Raw genomic sequence first — 24,091 nt, forward strand, 5'->3', positions numbered from 1 at the left:
TGGGGTGGAGGGTCTAAGTAAGATCAATGACTCTAATGACTGTGGACTTGTCTCTGAAAATGTCATCTACTACCACTAACAACATCTCTGTGAACTTGGGATTTCTAACATTTGTACTGCACTATCACTTACTAGTACTCTTTTATACAGACATCGTAGTAAAATCATGATCACACAATACTTGCCTCATTTGTGAATTAACACTGTTTGAGATAATGCCCTAAAAAATAAGTATTTTGCAGGAAAACAAGTACATCAAATAAAACACAGTATTGTGAGTAATTGTGATGTGACACATACAAGAGATACACACAACAAGGTCAACACAACACAACTAGCACATGGTATACACCCTCATTGACTCCACTATTGTAAACTGAAAAGACATTTCAATGCACAAACACTAAACATTGACAGATAAAGTGGAATTCAGGGCACAGATGCAGTATGCAAATGAATGTTTGATGTGTGTATACAGACGAGGCACACCTCAATGTAGAGCACAGGTTTATTACAGTCACAATATGTTGAATTCACAAGAGATGCAATCTAAACACACTGTGACAATAAGCAAAAATTAACCAAGACTTTACAAAATCTTCAGAATTGAGTGTGTGGCACAGCTTCCTGATCCCAAGAAAAGTTGCACTCTGTGACAGCATAGTTTGTTTTGGAGGTCACATGTCAACGTACAACAGCCAAAGGACCCTGTGAAGGAGAGACATAGAAAAGTCTTTACAGACCTATAATTCTGCATACATCTCCAATATACCTTTCATGCTCAAGTTTTATGAATTGTGAACACTAGCTAGGAGTCATGTCAACATTGTTCTGGTGAACATATTAACTCAATGGACACAAAACATCTCCAAGGATCATGTCAAGTAGCATGCACCCACACGTATGCATAGATAGTGTACAACAGGTATATATGCAAAGAAAAAGCTTAGTCAAGGCAAGCTCAAGTCTTATGAATTGTGAAAATTAGCTAGGAGTCATGTCAACACTGTACTGGTGAACATACTAACTCAATGGACACATCACAACTCCAAGGATCATGTCAAGTAGCATGCACCCACACGTATGAATAGATATTGTACAACAGGCACATATCATGCAAAGAAAAAGCTTAGTCAAATCATCATTGCATATTTACAATCATGAGAGAAAGTTGTTGATGAGCTGTCTCCGAATATCCTCCTCCCCCTCATCATTACTGGCAACATGACCCCGGCCTGGACCTTCCCCTGCTGGAGGCTGCTGGTCCCCATCATCTTGGATGAGAGGTAGCCAATTCCTTACTGCCAGGTTGTGTAGCATGCAACACACAATGATGATCTTACACAACTTTTTTGGTACATATTGGAGGGCCCCTCCTGTACGGTCAAGGCAGTGAAATCTGCTTTTCAGTAGACTAAATGTCTGCTCAATCACTCTCCTGTTCCGCCATGTGCCTCATTAAAACTAGACTCAGCAGGGGTGACAGCGCTCTTGAATGGTGTCAGTAATCAATGCATGTAGGGGTATCCGGAGTCACCTAAATTTAAACAAAAATAATTTCATGTGTCTGAAAACAGTGTGCAACCTGACATACAGCCAACACACAACATAAACAGATATTACACACCAACAAGCCAGGCACTCTGATTTGGCAGCTGAGACATCATCTGTGGGATCCTACTGTTTCTCATAATGTACGCGTTGTGTGCTGATCCTGGGAAATGTGCACAGACATGTGAGATTGACATGTCAGGCAGACATACCACCAGGGGATTGATAGAGTGGAAAGGCGTATGATTCCTGTATGTTTGTTCATTTGTCTATGGTGGGACCAAAGCCGCATGTGTACCATCAATGAAGCCAATGACATGTGGCATTCTTCCTAAAGCATAAAAGTCACTCTTGATGTCAGCAAATTGTCGTGGTGTTGGGAATTTGATGTACCGGTTCAGAAAATGTAACATTGCCTCCAAAAAATCACGAAGCACACGGCTAAACATTGTCTGTGACATCCCACCAGCAGTAGCCACAGTATACTGGAAGGTTCCCATGGCAAAGAAATGTAGGGCTGCCATCACATTCACCTTGGAGGTCACCACTGATGGATATGGGCATCCAGGTAGCATATGTGGGCCCAACTGCTCTGTCAACTCCTCAATGAGTGGTCGGGTGAAGCGGTAACGTATGATGCTGTGACGTTCTACCGTGGTCTCTAGGTCGGGGAAGGGTCTGTGGACAGCTTGTCTCCTGTGGTACATGGATGACAAAGAAACATTATCAATTCACTTTCAAATGTGGCAAGTATTATGCTAAATATCATATGCAACATCAAAGCAAGACTCAATGAAGTCGGTGTGTAACATTGAGCATTGACACAAAGGCCAGCTAAGGGACCCTCACAGAACATTTCATGTCAAGAAGGTTTTAAAACAAGTGCAATGCTGTGACCAATCAATGGTGTCTGTCACAGTCCATGTTAACAATCATCACATACTAAACACACACCTAAGAGACCATCAAAGATAAATGTGTGAATGAACTGACACGTGGTAGAAAGGTACACACACAGGGATCATGTAATGCCACCTGGGCACTGTCATGATGTAATGTCTGACATACATGTACCATCACACACATAAAACAACCATGATGTTTATAACATTTTGTTTTCATAACAAACATGTATGTATGTGACACAAAGACACAACAGCAACTCACATGCCAAATACAGATTGATGTTTAAAGTGAATTCATCAACAACCTAAACAAGGGAGTGTTTGCATTGTACAATACTCAGACACTGTGGATTCACTCAGAGATACTGCATCCAAAGCACTTTGTAACGCACAGTCCAATACAGCTGGTATTCTGGGTGTATTTAACTTGTGATAACACAATGGGCCCCTGGGACTCTGTCCAGGCCTAGGATGGTGATCTGTAAGGTTGTCACTCACAGTTGTGATGTGCATCGCAAACAATGTATTTGGTGCACATAAAGGTTGGTTCATCATGGGAGTGTGAGCTATGAAGAGCTCTGTCCAATATGACATGTTAATCTATGTACCCACACATGTCAAAAAGCAGGAAATTAAGTTTCCTATGCTGCCTGACATGCTTATTCATTGATGTTGGGCACCTGCTCCTCTGCCAAAACAGTGTGGTTTGCATCCTTTGGCTATTGGCTGTAATGGGGACAGGCGCAGTGAATATTCAAAAGACGGGTCGTACACATCTGAACCAATCCAGATGCACACATTGGCTGTTGACTGTAATGGGGATAGATGGGGTAAGTGTTCAAAAGACGCGCCATACACTTCAAAACCAAGCCGGATGCACACATTGGCTGTTGACTGTAATGGGGACAGATATGGGTGAGTATTCAAAAGACGTGTCGTACACTTCCAAACTGAGCTGGAAGCACACATTGGCTATTGGCGTCATGGGGACAGACACAGGTCAGTATTCAAAAGATGCGTCATACACTTCGGAACCAAGCCGGACACACACATTGGCTGTTGACTGTAATGGGGACAGACGGGGTGAGCATTCAAAAGATGCGTCATACACTTCCGAACCAAGTCGGACGCACACATTGGCTCAAGGTCGTCATGGGGACAGACATGGTTTTGCTACGTGTATGAATCGCATGCAAACCAATTCTGTTGGTTCACAACAACAATGTATCAAACTCAATAGTGATATGATGCGTAATGTTTGAACGACGTGGTAGGCGTGTCTGATGCGTGCAATGTTATGGCTTGGCCAAATTCAGATAATGCTAACGTCTTGGACCTATCTCTTTGGACACATGGAACTGAATCCGCCTCTGCAGCACAGATGTAAGGCTGTCTGTTCCCAAAAGACTTCACTTGCCGGCAGTGCATGCTGCTTGCCTACATCTCAACCTACCACTGCTGCTGTCTCTGCATCCTCTGGGATCTGCAATGGTAAGTACTGTGGAGAGGGCACCAGCTTTCACAGAGGAGGAGAACCAGGCCTTGCTGGACAGCCTCCTTCCATAGTACAGAAAGCTGTATGAAAAACAAGGGGAGCATTAGAGTGATGATTACACTGCCTTTTCAATTGACGATGTTTTAAAACATGCGCTACTAGCATTGTGATCCCCAAAGGCAAGTATGCACACATAGTTATTGTAAGTCTTACAGTGTGTAGATTCATGTTCTGGACAGGTACAGTGATGTAAAAGTGTTTTTGTGGAATTGATTTTCATGCACTGTTCTCATGTTGTTAAGGCAGCCTTGCACACAGGACAGCTGCCCCTGATGATACTTGTACAACCGTTATACATTATATTCCCTTCTAACAATGACCTATATGTTCAAGTGTGTAATGAAGAAACATTTAGCATGTGTAGTAATGGTGTGTCACTGTCATCCTTACAGGTCGACGCCCATCAGAAGCAGGAAATTTGGCTGACCATCGTCCGGGCTGTGAGATCTGTGGGGTCCTCAAACGCTGCTTCCACCACTGCCTGTTGAGGTGGGAGCACCTCCGTGGCTGGAACCGGAGGATTGGAAGAGTCCAGCAATATGCTGTTGAAATATTGTTTAGTGACAAAAATGATATAGTGATGTAATGGACTGCCTGTGGTCCATGGTATATGTGTCCTATTACAGTATGTATCAGAGTCATCATTGACTACAATTGCAGGTTGTCAGGATCCACATTTTTTTGGACAAGGAGTGTGACATTCTTTTCACAACCTCCTATCTTTGGCTTACACTTTTGCACATATGTCGGGCTGACATTTGTACACATTGTAAATGTTTTTAATGGTACGCCCATCTCCAATGGACATGCAGAATACCGCATTGATGATGAACAAGTCATCTGTCTCATCAGTGCAATTTGGTAAACATGGATTTTGACTGCTTGCAGATGACTCTGGAGACACACCTCTACACAGGCTGATAGGACCAAAGCATTCCTTGTGTGGTAATTGCTGGATCAATGTCCAAGTCTCATTCTGACATGGTAGACCTCTGCCAAGACCAAGCTTGACACAGCTGACCTTCCACAGTAGTGAAATCACCTCATGGCAGTGTGTTAATCTGTGACATTTCCTGAGCCCATGGTGTGTGTTTTGTGAGCATGACTCTCTGTGTTCCAAGCCCTTTTTCTACCAAGACTGTAGTCCCTGCAGATGTTCCTGTATGCGAAGCTTGCTGTGTTGTCCAGTGCTTTGTCAACCTATTTGACATTCAGTGTCCGGGATGTGGGTGCATGAAACAAATTGAGTCATTATGGTGTCATCCCTGTTAGGGTTGATATAAGAGCCTGTACTGTGGGCAAACTTGCATTTGACATATTTTTGATTCCCTGAGTCACATTTGTGCTGCCAACATCAGCATGTTTTTAATCTGTCATCTGTTTTTGGGAGTTTGGCACTTGTATGTGTGTATGACTGTTCACATTTAACAGATTCTACGGTTCCCTGTAGCCTGATAGCAACATGTCTTATTTGTAGGTCATTGTTCTGGGACAGTGTTACATTTCCCAATGTGTCTGATACATTTCATGTTATGCACATGTACTCCATCCTAAACAGTGGGACAAATTACACCAGGTGTAATGACTAGCTATGTGTATTGTATTTGTAAAACACAGATCCCACCACTACCCCTGGTATTGTCATGGGTGCATGGGCAATGTCACCAGTCAATGTAGGCTTATCTGATGCACATTGCTGCTGATCAAGGTTTGTGGTGTTTAGACTGACCAAATGTGACTTGCCTCCTGGCAAGACACCAACCTACATTGAGGCATTACATTACAGGCCATGCCCTGTGAGTAATGTTTGGGTATGTGTGATGACAGTTGTTCTGGTAAGACACATGACAAAGTGTGCAAAAGTGAGTGTGCTCCGAAGTATGGGCAACATCCTAATTTATCATCACAGAGGGTCTTCAGACAGGATACTGTCACCACAGTGTAGTGGCCTTGAGTGTTCTGTGGTAGAGACTCATTCTCTTGATGTATTGTTTGTTGTTTCACCAAGCTTGTTCCACATTTGACTATTGTGAACCCGATCATCCAACAATGCCCAATTTCCCACATTCAGTAACACAATTCTGGAGATACTTCTGGATTATACTCAACACGCATATGTCTCAGTGGAGTTCAGCCCCCCATCGTGTGTATTGGCCTAGCCTAGAGACACTCCCACACACTAACTCGTCACCCATGTATTTCTACTGGCTTTGAGGGGTATTGAGTGGATGTTTGTTTGAGTTTTTTATCTGCTGGCCCTGGGACTCCTACATCTTCAGTCTGCACATTCATCATGTTTAAAATTTGCCATTGCTGCCACAGTGTGGAACAGGATCTGGTGAAAACTGTGGTTTCCGATGGATTCCTTTGTATGTGTTCTGTTTGTGAACAAATGTGTGTTTATGCATTTTGATGGTCATTTCTTACATTGTCAGATTGAACATTGGTGTCAGTGTTAGCCCCCAATGACAATGATTGGCTGCACATGGCTGATGGTATTTTTTAAAGCACAACAATGTTTACCTCAACAGATCTGTGTTTGACACTATAATTTGCACCTCTTTTAAATGAGAATAACGGGGTGCCGCTCGCAGAGGCTGATTCTATTTGGGGGTATTTTGCTTTGAGCTGTTGTGGGGGACATTGACAGAGGGACCTCATTGTGCTAAATTGCTGCCCTGGTGACGGAGGAGGACTCCAAGGTTCAGGAGCCTTCGGGAGCGTGATCACCTACGCTAGACTTGCCGGTCCCGCCCTCATCCCGCCCGCACCTCCTACTTAACCTCTCACGGGACGGGTGCCGGCGTGCGCCAGGCGAAGCACGGGCCAAGGGCGGGCCCGTCTGAGCCCCTCCGACACTGACCGAGGCTGGGCTGGGCCACAACTCTTGGCCGTCGCACTCAAATATTGTTTTCGGACTGTTGTAGATACTGTGAGTAGTTGGCATTGATTAGAACAATTTAGCCTATCCCTCACGTGGCAAAGGATATTAACCAAGGCTATTACAGAGTCTGATTGACTGTGTTTTTTGACTTCTGTAATTCCCTGGTGTTAATTCATCAATAAGCTTTGAGCTGGTGGTTATGAGATTAATATACTCATGCCCATTTTAGCTTTTCTTTCCTTGCACCGTTCATTTTATGTTTTATTAACAGGAGCCCAAGTTTGTTTTTCTGATTTGATTCTATGTGCAGGTTATCATAAAGGCCATAACGTTTTATGTGGGAATCTGAGTTTACCTTGTTGCTTTCGACACAAGTAGTACCCTGCTAAATACCCCTTACACGACATGTCAAAACGTAAAGGAAATAAAAATATTGTTGAGCCCGCGGGTTCTACTATTGATACATACCTTGTGAAGGCGGTAAGCACCATTAGTGTTGAAATTGATAGGGCTGAACGCCGACTTTTACTAGGTTTAGATAGCCTGTCGTCCCCTGTAAGCTCGATAGACCCCCTTGTGAAGCCAAGTATTATTACCAGCCTAGATATTACCCACACCGCGGACTGTGTAGATACAGTCCCTGTATCTAAGTCCCCAGAGCCTAGAGAATTTCACTGTTTGCCGTCTACTAACGGGGTGCCCACCCCAAGAAAGAAAAGGGGTTGTAGGAAGCCACAGCTTAAACAGGGGACGGTAAGTAAAGGTACCAAAACTCCCCCTGCCTTTTGTACAAGAGAGCAACCAACTAGCACTAGGATTTAAACGATATACAGGTCAATCAGATCATTAACGTGCTGGTCCCAAAATTGAAACATATCTCAAACCGTTGTATGATAAAATTGATATAATAAGTGGGGAAGTTACTAATCTGACTGGGGAATTGAACATTCATAATGAGTTACTTGAAGCAACTTCTAATAGACAGAATGTCCTCAAATTGTTAGTGATCTTAGAAAAGCAGAAGTAGTATCTGACACCATTAGGCCGGCGGGGGCCATCACTAATTCTAATGCCGCTCGCAGTAGTTGACCTGCTCTGGACCTTGGGAGTGCTGCTTGACACGGGACTGCGAGGACCAGCAGCCCGGCTTTCTCACAGCTGCATCCTCTTCCCGCCTGGATCCCGCCCTCTGCCTGCCGCCTGAAAACTGCTCGCGGCTCCCGCTCCGCGGGTGCCGCTCGCAGTAGTTGACCTGCTCTGGACCTTGGAAGCGCTGCCTGACTCAGGACTGAGAGGACCAGCAGCCCGGCTTTCTCACAGCTGCGTCCTCTTCCCGCCTGGATCCCGCCCTCTGTCTGCCGCCTGAAAACTGCTTGCGGCTCCCGCTCCGTGGGTGCCGCTCGCAGTAGTTGACCTGCTCTGGACCTTGGGAGTGCTGCCTGACACAGGACTGCAAGGACCAGCAGCTCGCCTTTCTCACAGCTGTGTCCTCTTCCCGCCTGGATCCCGCCCTCTGCCTGCCGGTATTTATTTGATTACTACTTCCGCTTCGCGGAACGCGCGCGAACGCGCGCCGGGTGAAGCCCGGGCCAAGGGCGGGCCTGTTTTAGCCCGTTCTAGACCGAGGGAGACCGGACCGGGCTATCCCTCTTTTGTTTGCATGAGAACACACAGCCACCGCTTGGATTTGTGTAAGTACCGCTAAGGCTGAAGCTTCATATTATCACTATGGCTGCAAGAGAAAGCAGGAGTAAGACTATGTCTGCTAATGGGCAGTTAACAGGGACCCTGGATAATTTCATAATAAGAGCCAATTCTGTTATTGATCAGGGGATAATTTTAATGGAGCGACGGGTTTCCCAAGATCTAGCAATGGTTAAGCAATCCTCCATGGGGCATTTTGCAACTGCTCGGACACTCGTGGTTGATAGACGAATTAATACTATTGCTAGCCCAGTGACAGTACATAGCCCACCTACTTCCCAGGAACAAGACTATATTTCCCCAGCTCCCCGCTCACGAATATTGGAGGACAATGACACTATTGCTGTCTCAACTCTGGGTAGCCCTCCTGAAAGAGCAAGTACCCGTCAGTTGCGGGGGAGACGGGAGGGTGCGATGCCAAAGAGGAAACGGGCTGCATCCATTGTTGCTGGAGGCAGGAAGTCGAAACTTGCTAAAGGCTCAGGTAGCAGTGATATATTATCGAAGCACAAGGGGTCAGATGATGTGAATGATACGACCAGTCATGTCCTATTGCCATTGACCGAAATGAGCCCAGGATCAGCTCCCGTAGGTGTGGCTAAGGACACTAGTGGAACAATGTTGGTTGAGGTTCACGATCCTTTATTTTTAAAATTGGCCACTCTATTAAGATCCTCACTTGAACCACTGGAAAAGGGGCTCATGCGCATTGAGCAACAGCTCGCCCGGATTCAACAAGTCACTTGGGGTATTGCGGACAGTACAAAGTCCAATGTCTCACATTTGGGTAATGCTCAACTGTCTACTGCACTTGATGGGCCTTTGATGTATAAATCCCCCTCTCCCGCTGTGCCACCTATCCCAGATATATCCAGCGTTCCCCTGGCAAATCCCGTTGCACTCCTGCCCGCTCCTACTAATACTTCCAGAACGGGTGCCACACCAACTATAGCAAAGCAAGCGGTCGGAATCTGCCTGCAGAGGCTTCCCAGCGGGATTGTAAAATTGATTTGCCCCCTGAAACGAGCCCCTACCTGGTAGTACTGACAGGGGTTCCTGAAATAAGCGAGTCCAGTCAGGAATCATATATGACCCTAAAAAATAAAGTCACCTACTGGCTCAATAACAATAGACCACTACCTTCCCATATTACCAGTGAAATATTAATGGTACAGAGGGTCTCTTGGGTGGGCCACACCCCTAAAACTATAACAGGCGAGTGTGTGCTGTTTAACTTTAAGGATCCCCGCACTGTGGGATATATTTGTAATTGGAATCAACGCAGTGCAGGGAGAACTATTGAACCCCGCCCACTATCATATTTTTATCCCTCAACCGATTTGCCTGATGGTGGAGGTGAATGGTCCCTGGTAGTGAATCGTGGTGTGGGTAGGGCGGAGTGGGGAAGGTATAGGCGACCAATTGTACAGAGCCATATATCCACACACAACAGGTTCAGTAGCCTAGAAATGTTCGATTGACTACAGCACAACAAGGTGGATACATCGGGCTTTGCTTGTAGCAGGAGTAATGTTAATCAAGGTGGAGCCCAGAAGTCACTTAGTGCCAAACATAGTGGTGATTTTCTTGATTTTCACTTTTACACTCAGGGGACTACTGGGGGAAATGGAGAGGGCAGTTTAGGGAGTACATTATCACCCCACACGCCCGAACTCCCTCTGGTAGCTGAAAGTGAAGGAGTACCAATGGAGTGTGATACCATCGGCCCTACTACTACTAAAATGAAGTGTCTTACATTATTGTCATGGAATGTGGCTGGTCTAATACACAAACTAAACTGCCCAGAGTGGGGCTCCGTAGTGGACAAAAATGATATTTGTCTCTTCCAAGAGACCTGGGCCAGGGAGGAACAACATAGAGTGGGTTTTGTCTCATTCCATGTACCTGCTAGGTGGGGTGAGAAGGGACGACCCTCTGGGGGTCTTATTATTTGGGTTGGCTTGCATTTGGGCTGTACAGTTGAGACCTTGGCCACACAGTCTGATGATGTGCAGTGTATAGTTTTGAAGTGGCCAAACCATTTTAAACTTGTTATCGTGAATGTTTATTCACGTCCAGTAAATTTGGCCACTGAATCTACCACCATTGCTGAGCTATCGCACTTCTTGGGTACTCTTTCTAGTGATTCCCACCTTTTGGTGGCTGGGGACCTGAATTGCCACTATGAGCCCCATTTGGGGAAGAATGAAGGTGCTCTCATGGGAGAGACTATTGGGCTATTCCTCTATGTCAATCCCCATGCCCTAAGTCATGGTCGCCCCTGTAGAGTCAGATTATGGCCTTGACTCTAAACAACTCCATAAGAGCCTGTAATGGACGTACACCATCCGACACTCCATCTATGTGTACTTTTAACAGGAGGGGCCCAGAATCTCGCCTTGACTATATCATGGTTGAAACACTATGTGGTCTAAGATCATTGATTTTAAGGTAATCCCCAGGGTCGATAGCGACCACAATGCACTAACCCTGGAGATGGTTTTTCCAGGGCCAACGGAAATTTCAACTGTTGATGTGGTTGATCATGATGACAGGTTGACCTTAACAAATAATAGACGCAAGGTGAAGTGGGGAAAAGTCCCCGGAGCAATTGACTGAACTATATACTACAATTCTTCCTTTGCTCATGGAGCTTGATGTTTTAAACACTCAAACTCTGCCCTCAGATTATAATAACAAATTATGGTCTCTACACTCGGTCTTGGTTTCTAGGTTTTTAACCCACACGTGTCAAAAAGAAAGAAAAGGGCACCAGTTTTCTCCTGGTACAACTCAGCCTGTAGAATGGCCAAGACGGAGCTGGTCAAGGCTCTTAAGATTGGGAGTGACAAACCCAAAATCAGGGAGATAAGACGGAACTACAAAGAGGTAATGGGGCAGGCAAAGAAGGATTGGGACCTGGAAAGGTGGTCAAACCTAACTGCTGCCTTAGATAAGAGAGATGCGCGCAGATTCTGGTCCATAGTTAGCACAGGCTCTGGGGATCCAAAATCTGCCATAGAACCTAATATCGATGCATCGGTGTGGGAAGACCACTTCAAAATCCTATACTCAGATGAACTAGGTATGGGAAAATCATCGGCACCCGTAGTATTAACAGACCAGCATGAGGAGTTTGGGTTTACTCTGGAGGAGGTAAGTCATGCGATAGGGAAACTTCCAGCAGGAAAAGCCCCAGGTCTTGATAAACTCCCGGGAGATCTTTTTAGGCACCAACCCAAGACCTTGGGCCCTTACCTACATATTGTTTTTAATGCAGTTTTGAGAGGTATGGAGGTACCCTGTACTTGGCTGGGAGCAGAGATAGTCCCGATCTATAAGAAGGGCTTTCCTCTGCTCCCGGCCAACTACAGGCCCATCAGCCTCATTAATGTCTCGCAAAAAATCTTTGCTCGTCTGGTCTTGGACCACCTTCTGGGATGGATGAACGTGAGGTTCTTAGCCCATTTCAGGCGGGGTTCAGGAGGAATACTTCCACCATAGATCAGACCTTTTGCCTAATTCTACTATGTTGGAAAACGGCAAAGATTGAGGGCGGAAGTCCATACATGGTGTTTGTGGACCTCCGGTCCGCGTTTGATTTAGTCCCCCGGGGAAGTTGTGGTTGGTGCTTCAGGAACTGGGCATTCTGTCCCATCTCCTGAATATCTTGATCAGGTTACATACCAGGAACTATGCGCAGGTAAGATGTGGGAGGAACGGGGCCCTGTCATCTAGGTTCCCTGTTGGTAGAGGGGTGAGGCAGGGGTGCGTTCTGGCACTGACCATGTTTTGCCTCTACGTAAATGGTGTAATCTCCCCTTTTTAGATGATGTCCCTAACAATGATGCACCAAGATTGGCAGGCAGGAGGGTGCTGGCGATCATGTTCGCTGATGACACCCTCCTGCTTTCCAAGTTCCCAATGGGGATTCAACGAATACTGGACGGCTTCAGGAATTTTTGTCAATGCCGAGGATTGGAGATAAATGTTGATAAAACAAAATTTATGATATTCAATCCTCTGGCATCCTCCCGTCCTAATCCCATTTTGGGTACTGTAAGATTGGAAAGGGTTACGACCTTCCAGTATTTAGGGGTCACACTCCATGAAAATTTGTCATGGGGACCCGAACAGGTAAAATCGCAGTTGAAATTGTCTCAGCTGGCGGGGGGCATTCTGAAAGTCTCCAATACTTCGACATTTAAGCCAGTGAGCCCCACATTGTAGACTTATAAGATTCAAGCGAGGGCTGCGGTTTTATATGGTGGGGAGCTATGGGGCACTTATGTAGGTCTTAATTCCCTAAAACAGAAGGAAAATTTATTAGACAACTACTGACACTACGGCAAAGCACCCCGCTTCTCCCCCTTAGGTTAGAATTGGGGCTGAGCAGCATAGAAGATGAGCTTGCACTCAAACCCCTTAGGTTTTGGCTTAGGCTTTGGACAACGCAAGATCTCCTGCATTATAGGCAAGAGCTTAAGCAAATACTAAGCTATAACAGCACAGGAAAAATTCCTTGGTTGGGATTCATAAAAAATGAATTTGAGAGATTGGGATTACCTGCCCTGTGGCACAACCCGGAAAGTGGCTGTCACGAGGTTTCACATAAATCCCTCACTAGGATTTATAAGGACAAAAAACTTAACTATGTCTTCCACGACTCCCATGCGGGTACATTGACTAATTCTTTGTTATCACTAAAACCTTTTTATTTCTTCGAGAATTTTGTGGATGTTGTTATCCCCGTTTCAGCCAGGAAACTTTTGATACAATGGAGATATGGTAATTTGCCTCTAAGAGCTTTTACAAGCAAATGGTCACCCTGCACAAATAAGTCCTGCCCAGGATGTAGCTTTGATGTGGAGGATGAATTACATGTCCTCTTTTGTTGTCCAGCGTACAGAAAATCCAGGAAATATTGGTTAGTACCGCTATGTAAAAATCTGGGTTTCTCACAGTGCATTAATGCTTTTAGAATTCTAAAATCTGATACTTCTGGACACACTGTATTTGCACTTTCTAAGTATCTGTTAGCAATGTGGTTTAAGCGAAGGCATTTAACTGCAAATGACTCTTCAGTTGTAAATACTCATAAGATTGTTTTACTGATATACGTGTATTATAAGTTGCATGAATTTTGTTATTTATTGTGTTCATCCAAATGAATTCTATCCATAATCTCTGTTCAAATCATGTTTTATTGTACACTCTTTTATGGCGAATACAGGCAAAATAAAGAATTTATGATATGCTATGAATTCTAATGCACACGCTCTGGCTATGGGTGACAACTTAGTCCCTCCAGGCTCCACAAAGCAATTGGCAGGGAGCAACCATGCTGGTGATGCATGTAATTTAGACACTGGTAGAAAGGAGAGCACTTCGGAGACTATAACACGGACAGAGAAACATTTAGTAGAGGGGAAACGCTGTAGTACAATCAATCTCGCCCCAAGATTGCTCACCATATGTGGCAGTCTTGGTGAATGTCTCCCCCCTTAGCCCGACACAAATGGAAACACATGCATCTCTTAAAAATAAAACAGTGCATTGCCTTAATTATAATTGTGGCTTTCCGGTGAATCATGCCGCTCAGATCCTCACAACAAGAAGAGTCAATTGGAATAGAAACACATACGGGGTCATTGTGTCATTATTAATTTTAAAAACCCACATTATGCTAGTATTTCTCTGAACAGAGTAGCAGCTTTGCCAGTCAATGATCAGGGTACCTCATTACTTCCACTTGGTTTCTTTTATAATCATCTAAAGCAGGTAAAACCTAGAGGGGTAACCCAGGAACGCCAAAATACCAGCTGGGTTTCACCACTTTAGCCGTATTTTGATTTACCTGTATCTAATCGATTCCTATCTCTCAGTACTCTTGAGGAGAATGATTGACAGGATTTAGACCGCCATATACTATTAAAATGGCGAACAGTAGCGGCATTGACGAACCGGGGGACGAAAGCATAGTGGGACAGGGATCTGTGGATCTGGCAAGTTCACGGAGAGCCATGTACTCGTCTGATGAAAGAGGCTCTGGCCAAGAGCAAGAAGTGATCCCTGAAGACAACACTGGCCAACCCACAGACCCAGAAACTGCATGTCAAATAAGAGGGCTCTCTATAGCCGATTGGAACAAAGCCTGGCTGACTAAAAAGAGGGAAATGTTAGGATGGATGGATTTTCTCAAATCTCATGATATTATCTGTCTCCAGGAGACTTGGTGTACGGATCTTGTTAGTTTTGAGGGGTTTGTATCTTAGACTTACCAGCTCTGTGTTCTGTGGTCGGTAGAGCTAAGGGGGGTCTTTTAATCCTTTTGTTAACTAACTTGCCTATAGAAGTAAAAAGGCACATTAACATCGAGTGTCATTCACAGATACTCTGGTTACATCAAAAACATGCCCTGGATGTACTTTTAATTAATTTTTATAACAACCTCTTTGACAGTTCTCGGTCTAAAGTCGTTACAGAACTGGAGAATGTCATTGTCAAGTTAAGTTCAGAAAAGGATATTATTTTTGACATACTTTGGGTTGGTGATTTTAATACATCTATATGTCCTATGTCAACTACCAGGGTTTGTGTGGTAAGAAATGATACAGGCGATGATGGTATTCACTTCCCCCACAATCTTAATGGCGAAACACTCAATACATTTATGGCAAATTTTGATCTGGATATTATGCAGTGTGCAAGAGATGGATCGGGGAAACTGGTCCCCACATTTACAGGCAGAAATGCAAATTCAATTATTGACCATGTCCTAGTATCGACTAATATCATTCCTATGTGTACCACCCCTAGGATCGAAGAATCCTTACTTAGTTATCATAATTGTATTATAATGAGAGTAGCCATATGGGAAAATAGGTCTGTAAATACACCAGTAACTATGGGAAATATCGAACTGTATAGACCTAACGGTACAAGAATCAAATGGAAAGGGGTAAACTCGGACAGGGTGTTAAAAAACATTATTATTGAATGTTTTGTAGAGATTGACGAGAATCTGGATGTCAATAGTGAGCCTGCACTGATTTTAACGAATTTCTGTAAAATTAATAATACCATTGACTTAATTCTGACTATAAAATCTAATAAGGAATTTACCCAGAACAAAGGATGGTTTGACCATGCCTCCACCTTCTCACTTACCCAGTTAAAACAAGCACTCACCAGCACACCTAGGGACCTGGCGCTTGTAAAGAAATTAAAATTAGACTATAAATCCACACTTAAACTGAGGAAGAGAGAGTTACAACAGAAGGCTTGGGATAAACTCACTCAGGCCGCGGATACCTCAGATTGCCAATTGTTCTGGGCTACAGTTAATTCTCCCTTTTTAAAAGATGAGCAGTTCCTGAATTGTTGTCCCATGTTAGCAGCGAAGCCTCGGTTGCCCATTTATCTAGCATTTTTAAATCAGGTAACCCTATTAGTAATAACTCTATCAATCCCAGTACCTGGCCTATTGTACCGCTAAATATAACCTTAGAAGAGGTGGAACAAGGTATTAAAATTAGCAAGGGTGGAAAGGCCCCGGTCCCAGATGGGGTCCCAATAGATGTTTATAAAGCTGTACCTGCTTTATGGGGACCTTTAATAAATATTGTTTTTAATGCTGCTGTAACTGAAGGAGTTCCTTCTACTTGGGGTGAATCAATTATTATTCCTATTTTTAAGAAGGGGGTTAAATCGGACGCCAAAAATTATCGCCCAATCTCCTTTCTAGATTCCTCCATTAAAATGATGAGTAGGATTTTACTTGTTAGATTAGAAGAATGGGCGGAGGATAATGGGATTTTAGCAAAGACACAATATAGTTTCAGGAAAGGGCAAGGAACCCTTGAACAGTGTATAAATTTAGATTTATTAATTGGAAAATACACATGTGCTAAACAAGGGTCCCTTTTCCTATGCTTCGCTGATCTTAGCAGTGCTTTCAACCTAGTGGATCACTCCATCCTATGGCGAAACCTTTTAGGATCTGGGGCCTCAGAGCCTATAATCTACTGCTTGGCTAGGCTCTATGAAAGATTGTTAACATATGTACGGTACGGGCATAGGGGAGAATGTACTCCTAAATTTAATGTTAGATGTGGCATCCGACAGGGCTGCCTCCTTGCCCCTCCGCTTTTTACACTTTTTATTAATGAGGTTGACGCAGTACTTAAATTAGTAAAATCGGATGCACCACAGGCAGATGGCGAAGATGTACCGGTACTGCTTTACGCAGACGACGCCGTGCTTTTATCAAGGACCCCAATTGGCCTTCAGCGGCTAATAGAGAGGTTTGCTGATTTTATCACCATGAGGAAGTTGCAGATTAATAAGAGCAGGACATACACTATGGTCTGTGGCCCAAGATGAAAAAAGATTAACCCGTTTTTTACTGATGGGCAACATTTTCTATGTGCTTTTATGGTTGTTTTTTACGAATCGAATAAAGCTTATTGAACTGAACTGAACTGAGAATAACGGTTGGTTGGTTGGTTGAGAAACTGTTATTCTCATTTAAAAGAGGTGCACATTTGAAAGATCCCCTTGTCCATGCATATAAAATGCAAGAGACTAATGTAGTGGACAATATGAGAAAATTGATGCCAGTAACAGGGCACTATAAGGGCAATAGTTGTGCTGCTTGTTCTACTACAGGTAATCCCATTTTTTTTAACTTAATGGCCAAAGGATTACCATCATTAAGCACTTCTCCAACTGCAACACAAATGACATTGCCTATTGCATCCAGTGCCCATGTGGCCTGATATACATAGGCAAAATGACACAAATGGTTAAAAACGCCTTCTTCAGCATCAGTCGAGAAATTGGATGTAAAGTTGAGTATGCGCTCGTAGATAATACAGGGAAGGTTTGTTCAATAACCCCAGGACCCTATACATAGGGTCCAACAAACCGTCGATATATAAATACTACGATATAGCTATGTGGCTAGGCTGTCCGATGGGGATGACGGTTTAGCCATGATTTTTTTAAATGTCTCTGTGAGAAACTTTCTCATGTTCCTGTGAAGCGAAAAGAATTTCTAAATGTCCCTGCGAAACGAGTAGAGCACATTTAATCATTTGCACTGTGCAGATGATACAAAATGGCGTTCCTGTTCCACTGTGTCGCATATTGGGGCGGTGAGAGAAGCCTTTAGCTATTTTTCATAATGTTTACAAAAGAACGCATTTGTCTCTGCATTCTTGAATTTGATGTCATTTAGGAATATGAGGTACGAACAATAAGCCTGGACATCCAATAAAGAGCAACATCCCTAGCTAATATTCTTTGGGACGCCTTCGCAAACAATGTAATTTATACGCAATATTATAAATACGCATACGTTACTTGAAATGATACCTCGTTTCTGCATCGTCCTTAGCGGAATTTTGAGATTAGCATTCAACCATTGTCCGCTTATTTCAAACGTCTGAAAACTAACACCACTGAATGTCTACTAAAAATATGAAGGATTACCAATTTTAAAGGTATATATTGGAGGTATCCTGAATCTGTTTAGCAGATGAATAATTTCCCTCCTCTTTTTTAAGTACAATGTGTAAAGTACACCAGTAATACATCGACTACTGTGTGATTTCATTTGTTTTTAGAGCGATTCTCCAGATAATTGAATCTTGAGGCAAATTTGACCTCCCTTGCTACTGGCATCATCGTACTGGACCAATTTTAACTACCGAACCAGCTATGCTTGAAATAAAACTGGTGAACAGTGATAAAATTACTTAAAAAATGTGCCAGCGTAAAATATTGCCATATTTTAATCTCGTAGTGATAACTCCGACACTGAAGCTGTGCAGTAAATCTGAATTCTCTGGAAATTGATTTAATCGTGCAGGATTCATTTTCAGAAAATAGGCTCCGCCGAAAAAAGTAAGCACAGTAATATTAACTAATAATGTACCTTAACCCCTTCCGTACTGCACGAATTTCATGCTGTGCGGGGGTTTTGATTAGGGGGCGGGATTTGGATGGCCACCGGCCATTGTCAGCACATGCCCACGTGATGTCAGACGGCTGGGGGCCGTCCAAAGCACACAAGGGGTTAAATGTTGGTAGGGTCAGAAACACTATGCTGGTTTACTCTATCCGCACTAATTGAATTGAGATTCTAATACATTGCAAAATGTGGGTCTAATATGGCAGTCCCTTCATTATTATTTTTCTTTGTTCTTACACGGGTTATCTTGGTTAACTGTTTAATCAATTGATCAGAGTTAAATTTAATTGACATATATGTAATTGTATGCATTGTTTTCTCATATGGGTCTTTGCCATATGCAAAACTCATCGTCCTGAAGATGGACACGAAAGACCGAAACGTCGACTGTATCATCCACTTCCTTAATATTTAATGTACTTAAGTTATTGTTACTTGTATCATGAAATATGACACTTTTTTTACTATTTTGGAATGGATGATTTTATTCATGAATTTCTGGATAAATTGCAATATACCTCCTTCATGATTAATTGCTGAATTAATTTTCGTCCTAATTGTACCATTCTTAACGTAATCTATATATGAAAATACATTTGTACGTTTACAAAAAGATATCCCTGTGTTTGCTCTGGTTTTCTCTGCTCATTTATTGAATGTGTAAATTGGTGAACTTTTGGTTCAAGATCTGATCTGACTGAACTACCTAATTATTTCCACATAATTAATTAGAAATCACATTTCTCAAATAAAATCTCTTGCTGGCACTTTGACTTGACATGGTAAGGATAGACATCCACCCCCTATGGGGTGGACATTGCTCGTGGGTATACACATCCACCCCCTATGGGGTGGCAATGCTGGTAGGGATGGACATCCACCCCCTATGGGTAGACAGTGCTGGTAGGGATGGACATCCACCACTATGGGGTAGACATTGATGGTAGGGACACACATCCACCCCCTATGGGGTGGACAGTACTGATAGGGATGCACATCCACCCCCTATGGGGTGGACATTGCTGGTGGGGATAGACATCCACCCCTACGGGGTGGAGAGTGCTGGTAGGGATGGACATCCACCCCCTATGGGGTGGACATTGCTGGTTGGGATAGACATCCACCCACTATGGGTGTGTTGCCTTTCGTGGGATCGTGACGTTTTTGTGTGCTGTAGATTTCTGTGATGAAGGCGTCAGTTACGGTTGTTGATTTGACCATAGGCCTACAGTATAGGGATTACATGTGCGATCGGATACATGGTTGCTTTTTCTTGTAAGCGGTGATTGTGTTGTGGTGCGAATCGGAGATGAAATACAGCTCTGCCGGATGCTGTGACGATCTGGAGGTGGTGACCTGTTAGACGCGTAGGAAATACACATTGTACATTCCCAGCCGGACCTGCTTTAGAAATGGCTCCTGACGAGTCCATTCAGCGTTTACGGAGCCGGCTCATATAAAAATTGTTGCTGGATTCGGAGCGTGCGTTTCGCTTGAGAATTGGACACATTTGCACATCGTACTTCGTTGTTTGTACAGACCGGCTCCCGGAACAAGTCGGTCGGAATGTCCGGCTACAAATGGCTCTGGAAGGGCCATCCGAGTGAGATTGAAATCGATCCCTTGGTGTCAGTAATAAAGTGAAATGTATGTAAGTGAGGGAGAATGTAGTATAATCTATTATAAAAATCAAATAGAGTTTGAGTAGTGGTGGCAGAGCGAGAAGTAGTGCGTACCTTAACCCAAATTGTTTCCCAATTATATTGAGAGAATTCTTGATTGAAGCCCAATTCCCAATGTAGATCAATTTTAAATGTAGGTCTATTCTTAGGCAAAAATATAAAAGCCTGTATATATAGGATGCCTTCACCAGTGAGGAAAAATCAATGGGAGAAGAGGGAGGGATTGTAAAAGAAGCTGTAGAATGGTGGGCCTAATACATTTATATTGAACCACATAAAAGGGTGAGACATCGTATTTAAGTTGGATGTCCATAAATTCTAACACATAATCATTTGATAATATAGGGCCAAATACTGTCATTCCTTTGCCAATCCATTCCTTCCAACAGAGAGCCCAATTATTTAATTTAATATGCTTGTTGTACCATATAGGGTTTTGTAGAAAACGTTCTAATAGAGAATTAGACTTAAGGAGTAAAGGTGTGATGACGGAGAGGGAATGTAGAAGTAGAGAGTAAAGAAAGTCCTAGGAGCTTGAGAGATATGGACCGTCTCCATAAGTAAAAAAGGGGCAATACGGGTTAGTTCCAGTTGGCCCCAGACTGTACATTCATCCAAATTGGCTTGAGAGAAAAAGCGAAATGGTATTGTGTGAGTTTGGGGAAATTAACCTCTCCATTATTCTTAGCCTATTGGAGCCTTAATAAAGATATTATTGATTTACATTTGTTCCATAAAAAAGATAGAAGTGAACAATTAACAGACTTAAAAACAATATAAAAATTAATTATTTGTAACATCATCATTTTAAGCGTAGCTAATCTCCCCCACCAGAATAAATATAGAGGAGACCAAGCAAGTAGCATACTGGAAATATTGAACTTAACCATATCTAAATTAATCTGAATGGTTAATTTAATGGTGTTAGAACAGAGAATGCCTAAACATGTAAAAATATGGAATTCTTTACGAATTTGTGTGTCATCCTTGCGCTGGGGCAATGTCATTCCAATTTTAGTATATGCTCTGCCGAAGCTAGCCCTATCAATATTGTTATTAGAGGAGGGAAGAAATGAATAGTGAGAAGCTGGGAAGAGCAGAGAAGATGTGGATAGTGAGAAGCTGGGAAAACCTGCAGGCGAGTAGTTCATAGATGTGAAGATTTAAGTATATGAGGCTGGAGTTGAAGGAAGGGAGGTGTGCTGTAACTTTACAAACTTGCATAAAGTGCCCCACTTTCTTACACTTGTTGCATTTTTCTCCTTGTACGATACAATTGACATAATTACCCACATGTGCAAAAGATCCACATCTTTAACACTGCACAGTGCATGTGGACTGAAACTTTTTTTAAATCAACATTTATTTTAGTGCACATATGCTAACACCTTCTTTGTCACCCACTCATACCTTGACCGACTCTTCTGAGAATCAATATCTTTTGCAATTGTATTGGTTTCCTCTAAAGATGGATTGGTACAACACAACAAGAGCTCTTGTACTTTTTTAGACGTGCAGTTCAATACTATTTGTTCTCTTAAATATTGATCTACATTACTATCAAACAAATATGAACTTGCTAAAATTCTCAAAGCAGCTACATAGTGTTCAATAGATTCTAACGCTCCCTGTTTCCTTGAATAGAAGGGAACACTCTCCAACACTATACTTGACTCCTCAGTGAAGTGGAGCGCTAATTCTCGTTTTTGCCTCAATGTATAAATTCCATTCATCTGCATCATCCGCCTCACCGCCACTTGGAGGTTGCAAGACTGCAAGTGATCGAATATCTTTTGACCTTCCATCCCCAACAATTATACAACAAAGCTGCTTTTCTTGCAGCCACATAATTGCGAGCAGCAGTACCCACCTGATGGTTTTCAAATACCCTACACCAATGTTCCCATTTGTGCACAGTTTTACCAGGGTTGGCCAAACAAGGAGGTGGTTGTTGCACAGCACATCTATACACTAGACAGGTAAACACCTTGCAGGAAATTGTTAAACAACATTAACCTATACAAATTGGAATATTACCAGGCAATACGATATTTATACAGTTACCTCATGAAATACCCTAGCAGAAACTTAATAGAATAGTACTTTTTTTTTAACTTTGTGCTGACCCTAACTGGAAATCGTTGTTCAAACTATAGGACCAATTAAAATAAAATGCGAAATAGTCTTTAAGCCAAAGTGCAACAAAGTAACCTTCATACAGCCACCAATGTCCTCAGTGCTGACGAATCGCTGTACAGAATATACAGGACTGTTCCGATGCTAGGCTGATACTTCCTGAGAAAGACGCGGCGCTGTGATCCACTAACAGCTGTTCTGATGAGCTGATGCTTCATGACAAATCACGCTGAAGAAACCTGCATATCGTTGAACTTCGAAATGGCCGTCCCAACTTTATACGTGACTGCATCACAAAAACTAGACTTTCGTTGATAAAGCTGATCAGTTACACTGTTAAAGATGGCCATCCCGACGTAAAGCGTAAATAAGAACCAAAACAACTAGATCATTTTTTGAAGATTCAAGATGGCCGCTCATACGTGCCAACTGACGTCATTGCCTGACGTGTACTTTGGTGAGGGGAAAAGCTGGACCACTTATGATTGAGTTGAAGACACTCCAATATGGCAGCCACTGATGAAAGCTGGACCACTATGCCTTTGCAGCCTTACACATAGGTGTCAATATAACAGGAACCTCTCTGCGCATGCATCAACCTCTCAGCTACTAGCCTCAACTCCGCTATCCAACAGGAACCTCTCCATGCACGCATATACCGCACAAACACCTGTCACAACCGTCTCCACTAGCACCGCAGCTCCTCAGTCGTAATAGACTGAAACTTCAAAATAGGATATGGTGAGCTCCGTACTTAGTTTATAAGATTTTCCTCATTGCCAGTTTTTCCTATTATTAGAAGAAACTCTGTGGACATCTATCTTCGTGAATTCTTCTTTTATGCATATACCTACAAAGAGCCCACCAACACACATTTACCAGCACCGGAATCCAATCTCCAACCATTGTAGAACTGTCGTACAGCTGGAGATTCAATTGCCAGAACTGGAACCCAACATGCATCATGCAACCACAAGTAAAATACTTGTGCCTTGCTCTACGTGTCCCATGTGCTACTTGTAGTCTCATTCCACAACAGGGTGCTTTATTATGAGGATAAGGAAAGAGAGGGCTAGAGAATGAAAGACGTTAATTCGCAAAATATAAACAGATGTTATTTGAGAGTGGCAGTGTCAATGTGCTGCCCTGATGAGTTTTCAGGATACAGCTATCAAGACTTTTTAGATTCTTGTCTGCCCCAGATTACTTAGACATATGAAAAGGGGGGGCCCTCGGCCCCCCCGCACGCATGGCGGCGCGGCGACCGCCTCACCCCCTCTCCCCTCGGGTCCTTCGACGGTGGGGGCGTGCCCTGGGGGCGCGGCCCACCGCCGATTGGCCGGCGCCCCTCCTGACCCGGAATCAATGGACTGGTTCCGGGTCGGGGGGGGCGGGCGTTAGGAGGGGCCACCCGGCCCCTCGGGAATAAGAGGTAGGGAGCGCCCAGGAGACCCCCTTGTCCCTGGACGCTCCCTCGCTGAACGTTGTGCCCCGCGTTCGGGGCTTCTTTGTTTGTTAATCGCTTTCTGCTTTCTTTTTCAGGCATTCCGGAGCGGGAATTCGCGGGAAGTCACGTTTGTGCCGGAACGTGGTAATTTCTCCTTTGTTCCCTCATAGGTTTGGGCGTCCGGAGTTTCAGCCGCGTGGTGGGCCAGGCGCATCGGAAGAGCGGAGAGCGGAGAGCCTTGCTCGGGAGCA

At 43.6% G+C, this 24,091-nt stretch overlaps 1 protein-coding gene and 1 pseudogene across 2 annotated transcripts; both read right to left on the bottom strand.

Moving 5' to 3' along the window:
• Positions 1 to 508: 508 nt before the first annotated feature.
• Positions 509 to 22,626, bottom strand: LOC144827341 (uncharacterized). 2 transcript variants are annotated; one of them, XM_078685690.1, is made up of 4 exons: positions 22,477 to 22,626; positions 3,910 to 4,031; positions 2,085 to 2,247; positions 509 to 708 (listed from the first exon to the last, which is right to left on the bottom strand). In XM_078685690.1, exons 1-4 carry the CDS (start codon positions 22,609 to 22,611, stop codon positions 685 to 687), a joined length of 444 nt encoding a protein of 147 aa, XP_078541816.1. In that variant the 5' UTR covers positions 22,612 to 22,626; the 3' UTR covers positions 509 to 684. The 2 variants fall into 2 exon arrangements, with proteins under 2 accessions (XP_078541816.1, XP_078541817.1); XM_078685691.1 differs by having other exon boundaries at positions 22,469 to 22,626.
• Positions 21,208 to 21,297, bottom strand: LOC144829875 (U6 spliceosomal RNA; annotated as a pseudogene).
• Positions 22,627 to 24,091: the final 1,465 nt, after the last annotated feature.

This window comes from Lissotriton helveticus, chromosome 4_1 (assembly GCF_964261635.1).
Source record: "Lissotriton helveticus chromosome 4_1, aLisHel1.1, whole genome shotgun sequence".
NCBI classification, from domain to species: domain Eukaryota; kingdom Metazoa; phylum Chordata; class Amphibia; order Caudata; family Salamandridae; genus Lissotriton; species Lissotriton helveticus.

Excerpts from the sequence above, each read along its gene's own strand:
- LOC144827341 (XM_078685690.1), bottom strand. The coding sequence starts at position 22,611 with ATGAAGCATCAGCTCATCAGAACAGCTGTTAGTGGATCACAGCGCCGC. Across the intron at positions 4,032-22,476 it reads CACTGAGGACATTGGTGGCT|CTTTCTGTACTATGGAAGGA; the intron begins GTATGAAGGTTA and ends TTTTTCATACAG. Across the intron at positions 709-2,084 it reads CATCAGTGGTGACCTCCAAG|GGTCCTTTGGCTGTTGTACG; the intron begins GTGAATGTGATG and ends TCTCCTTCACAG.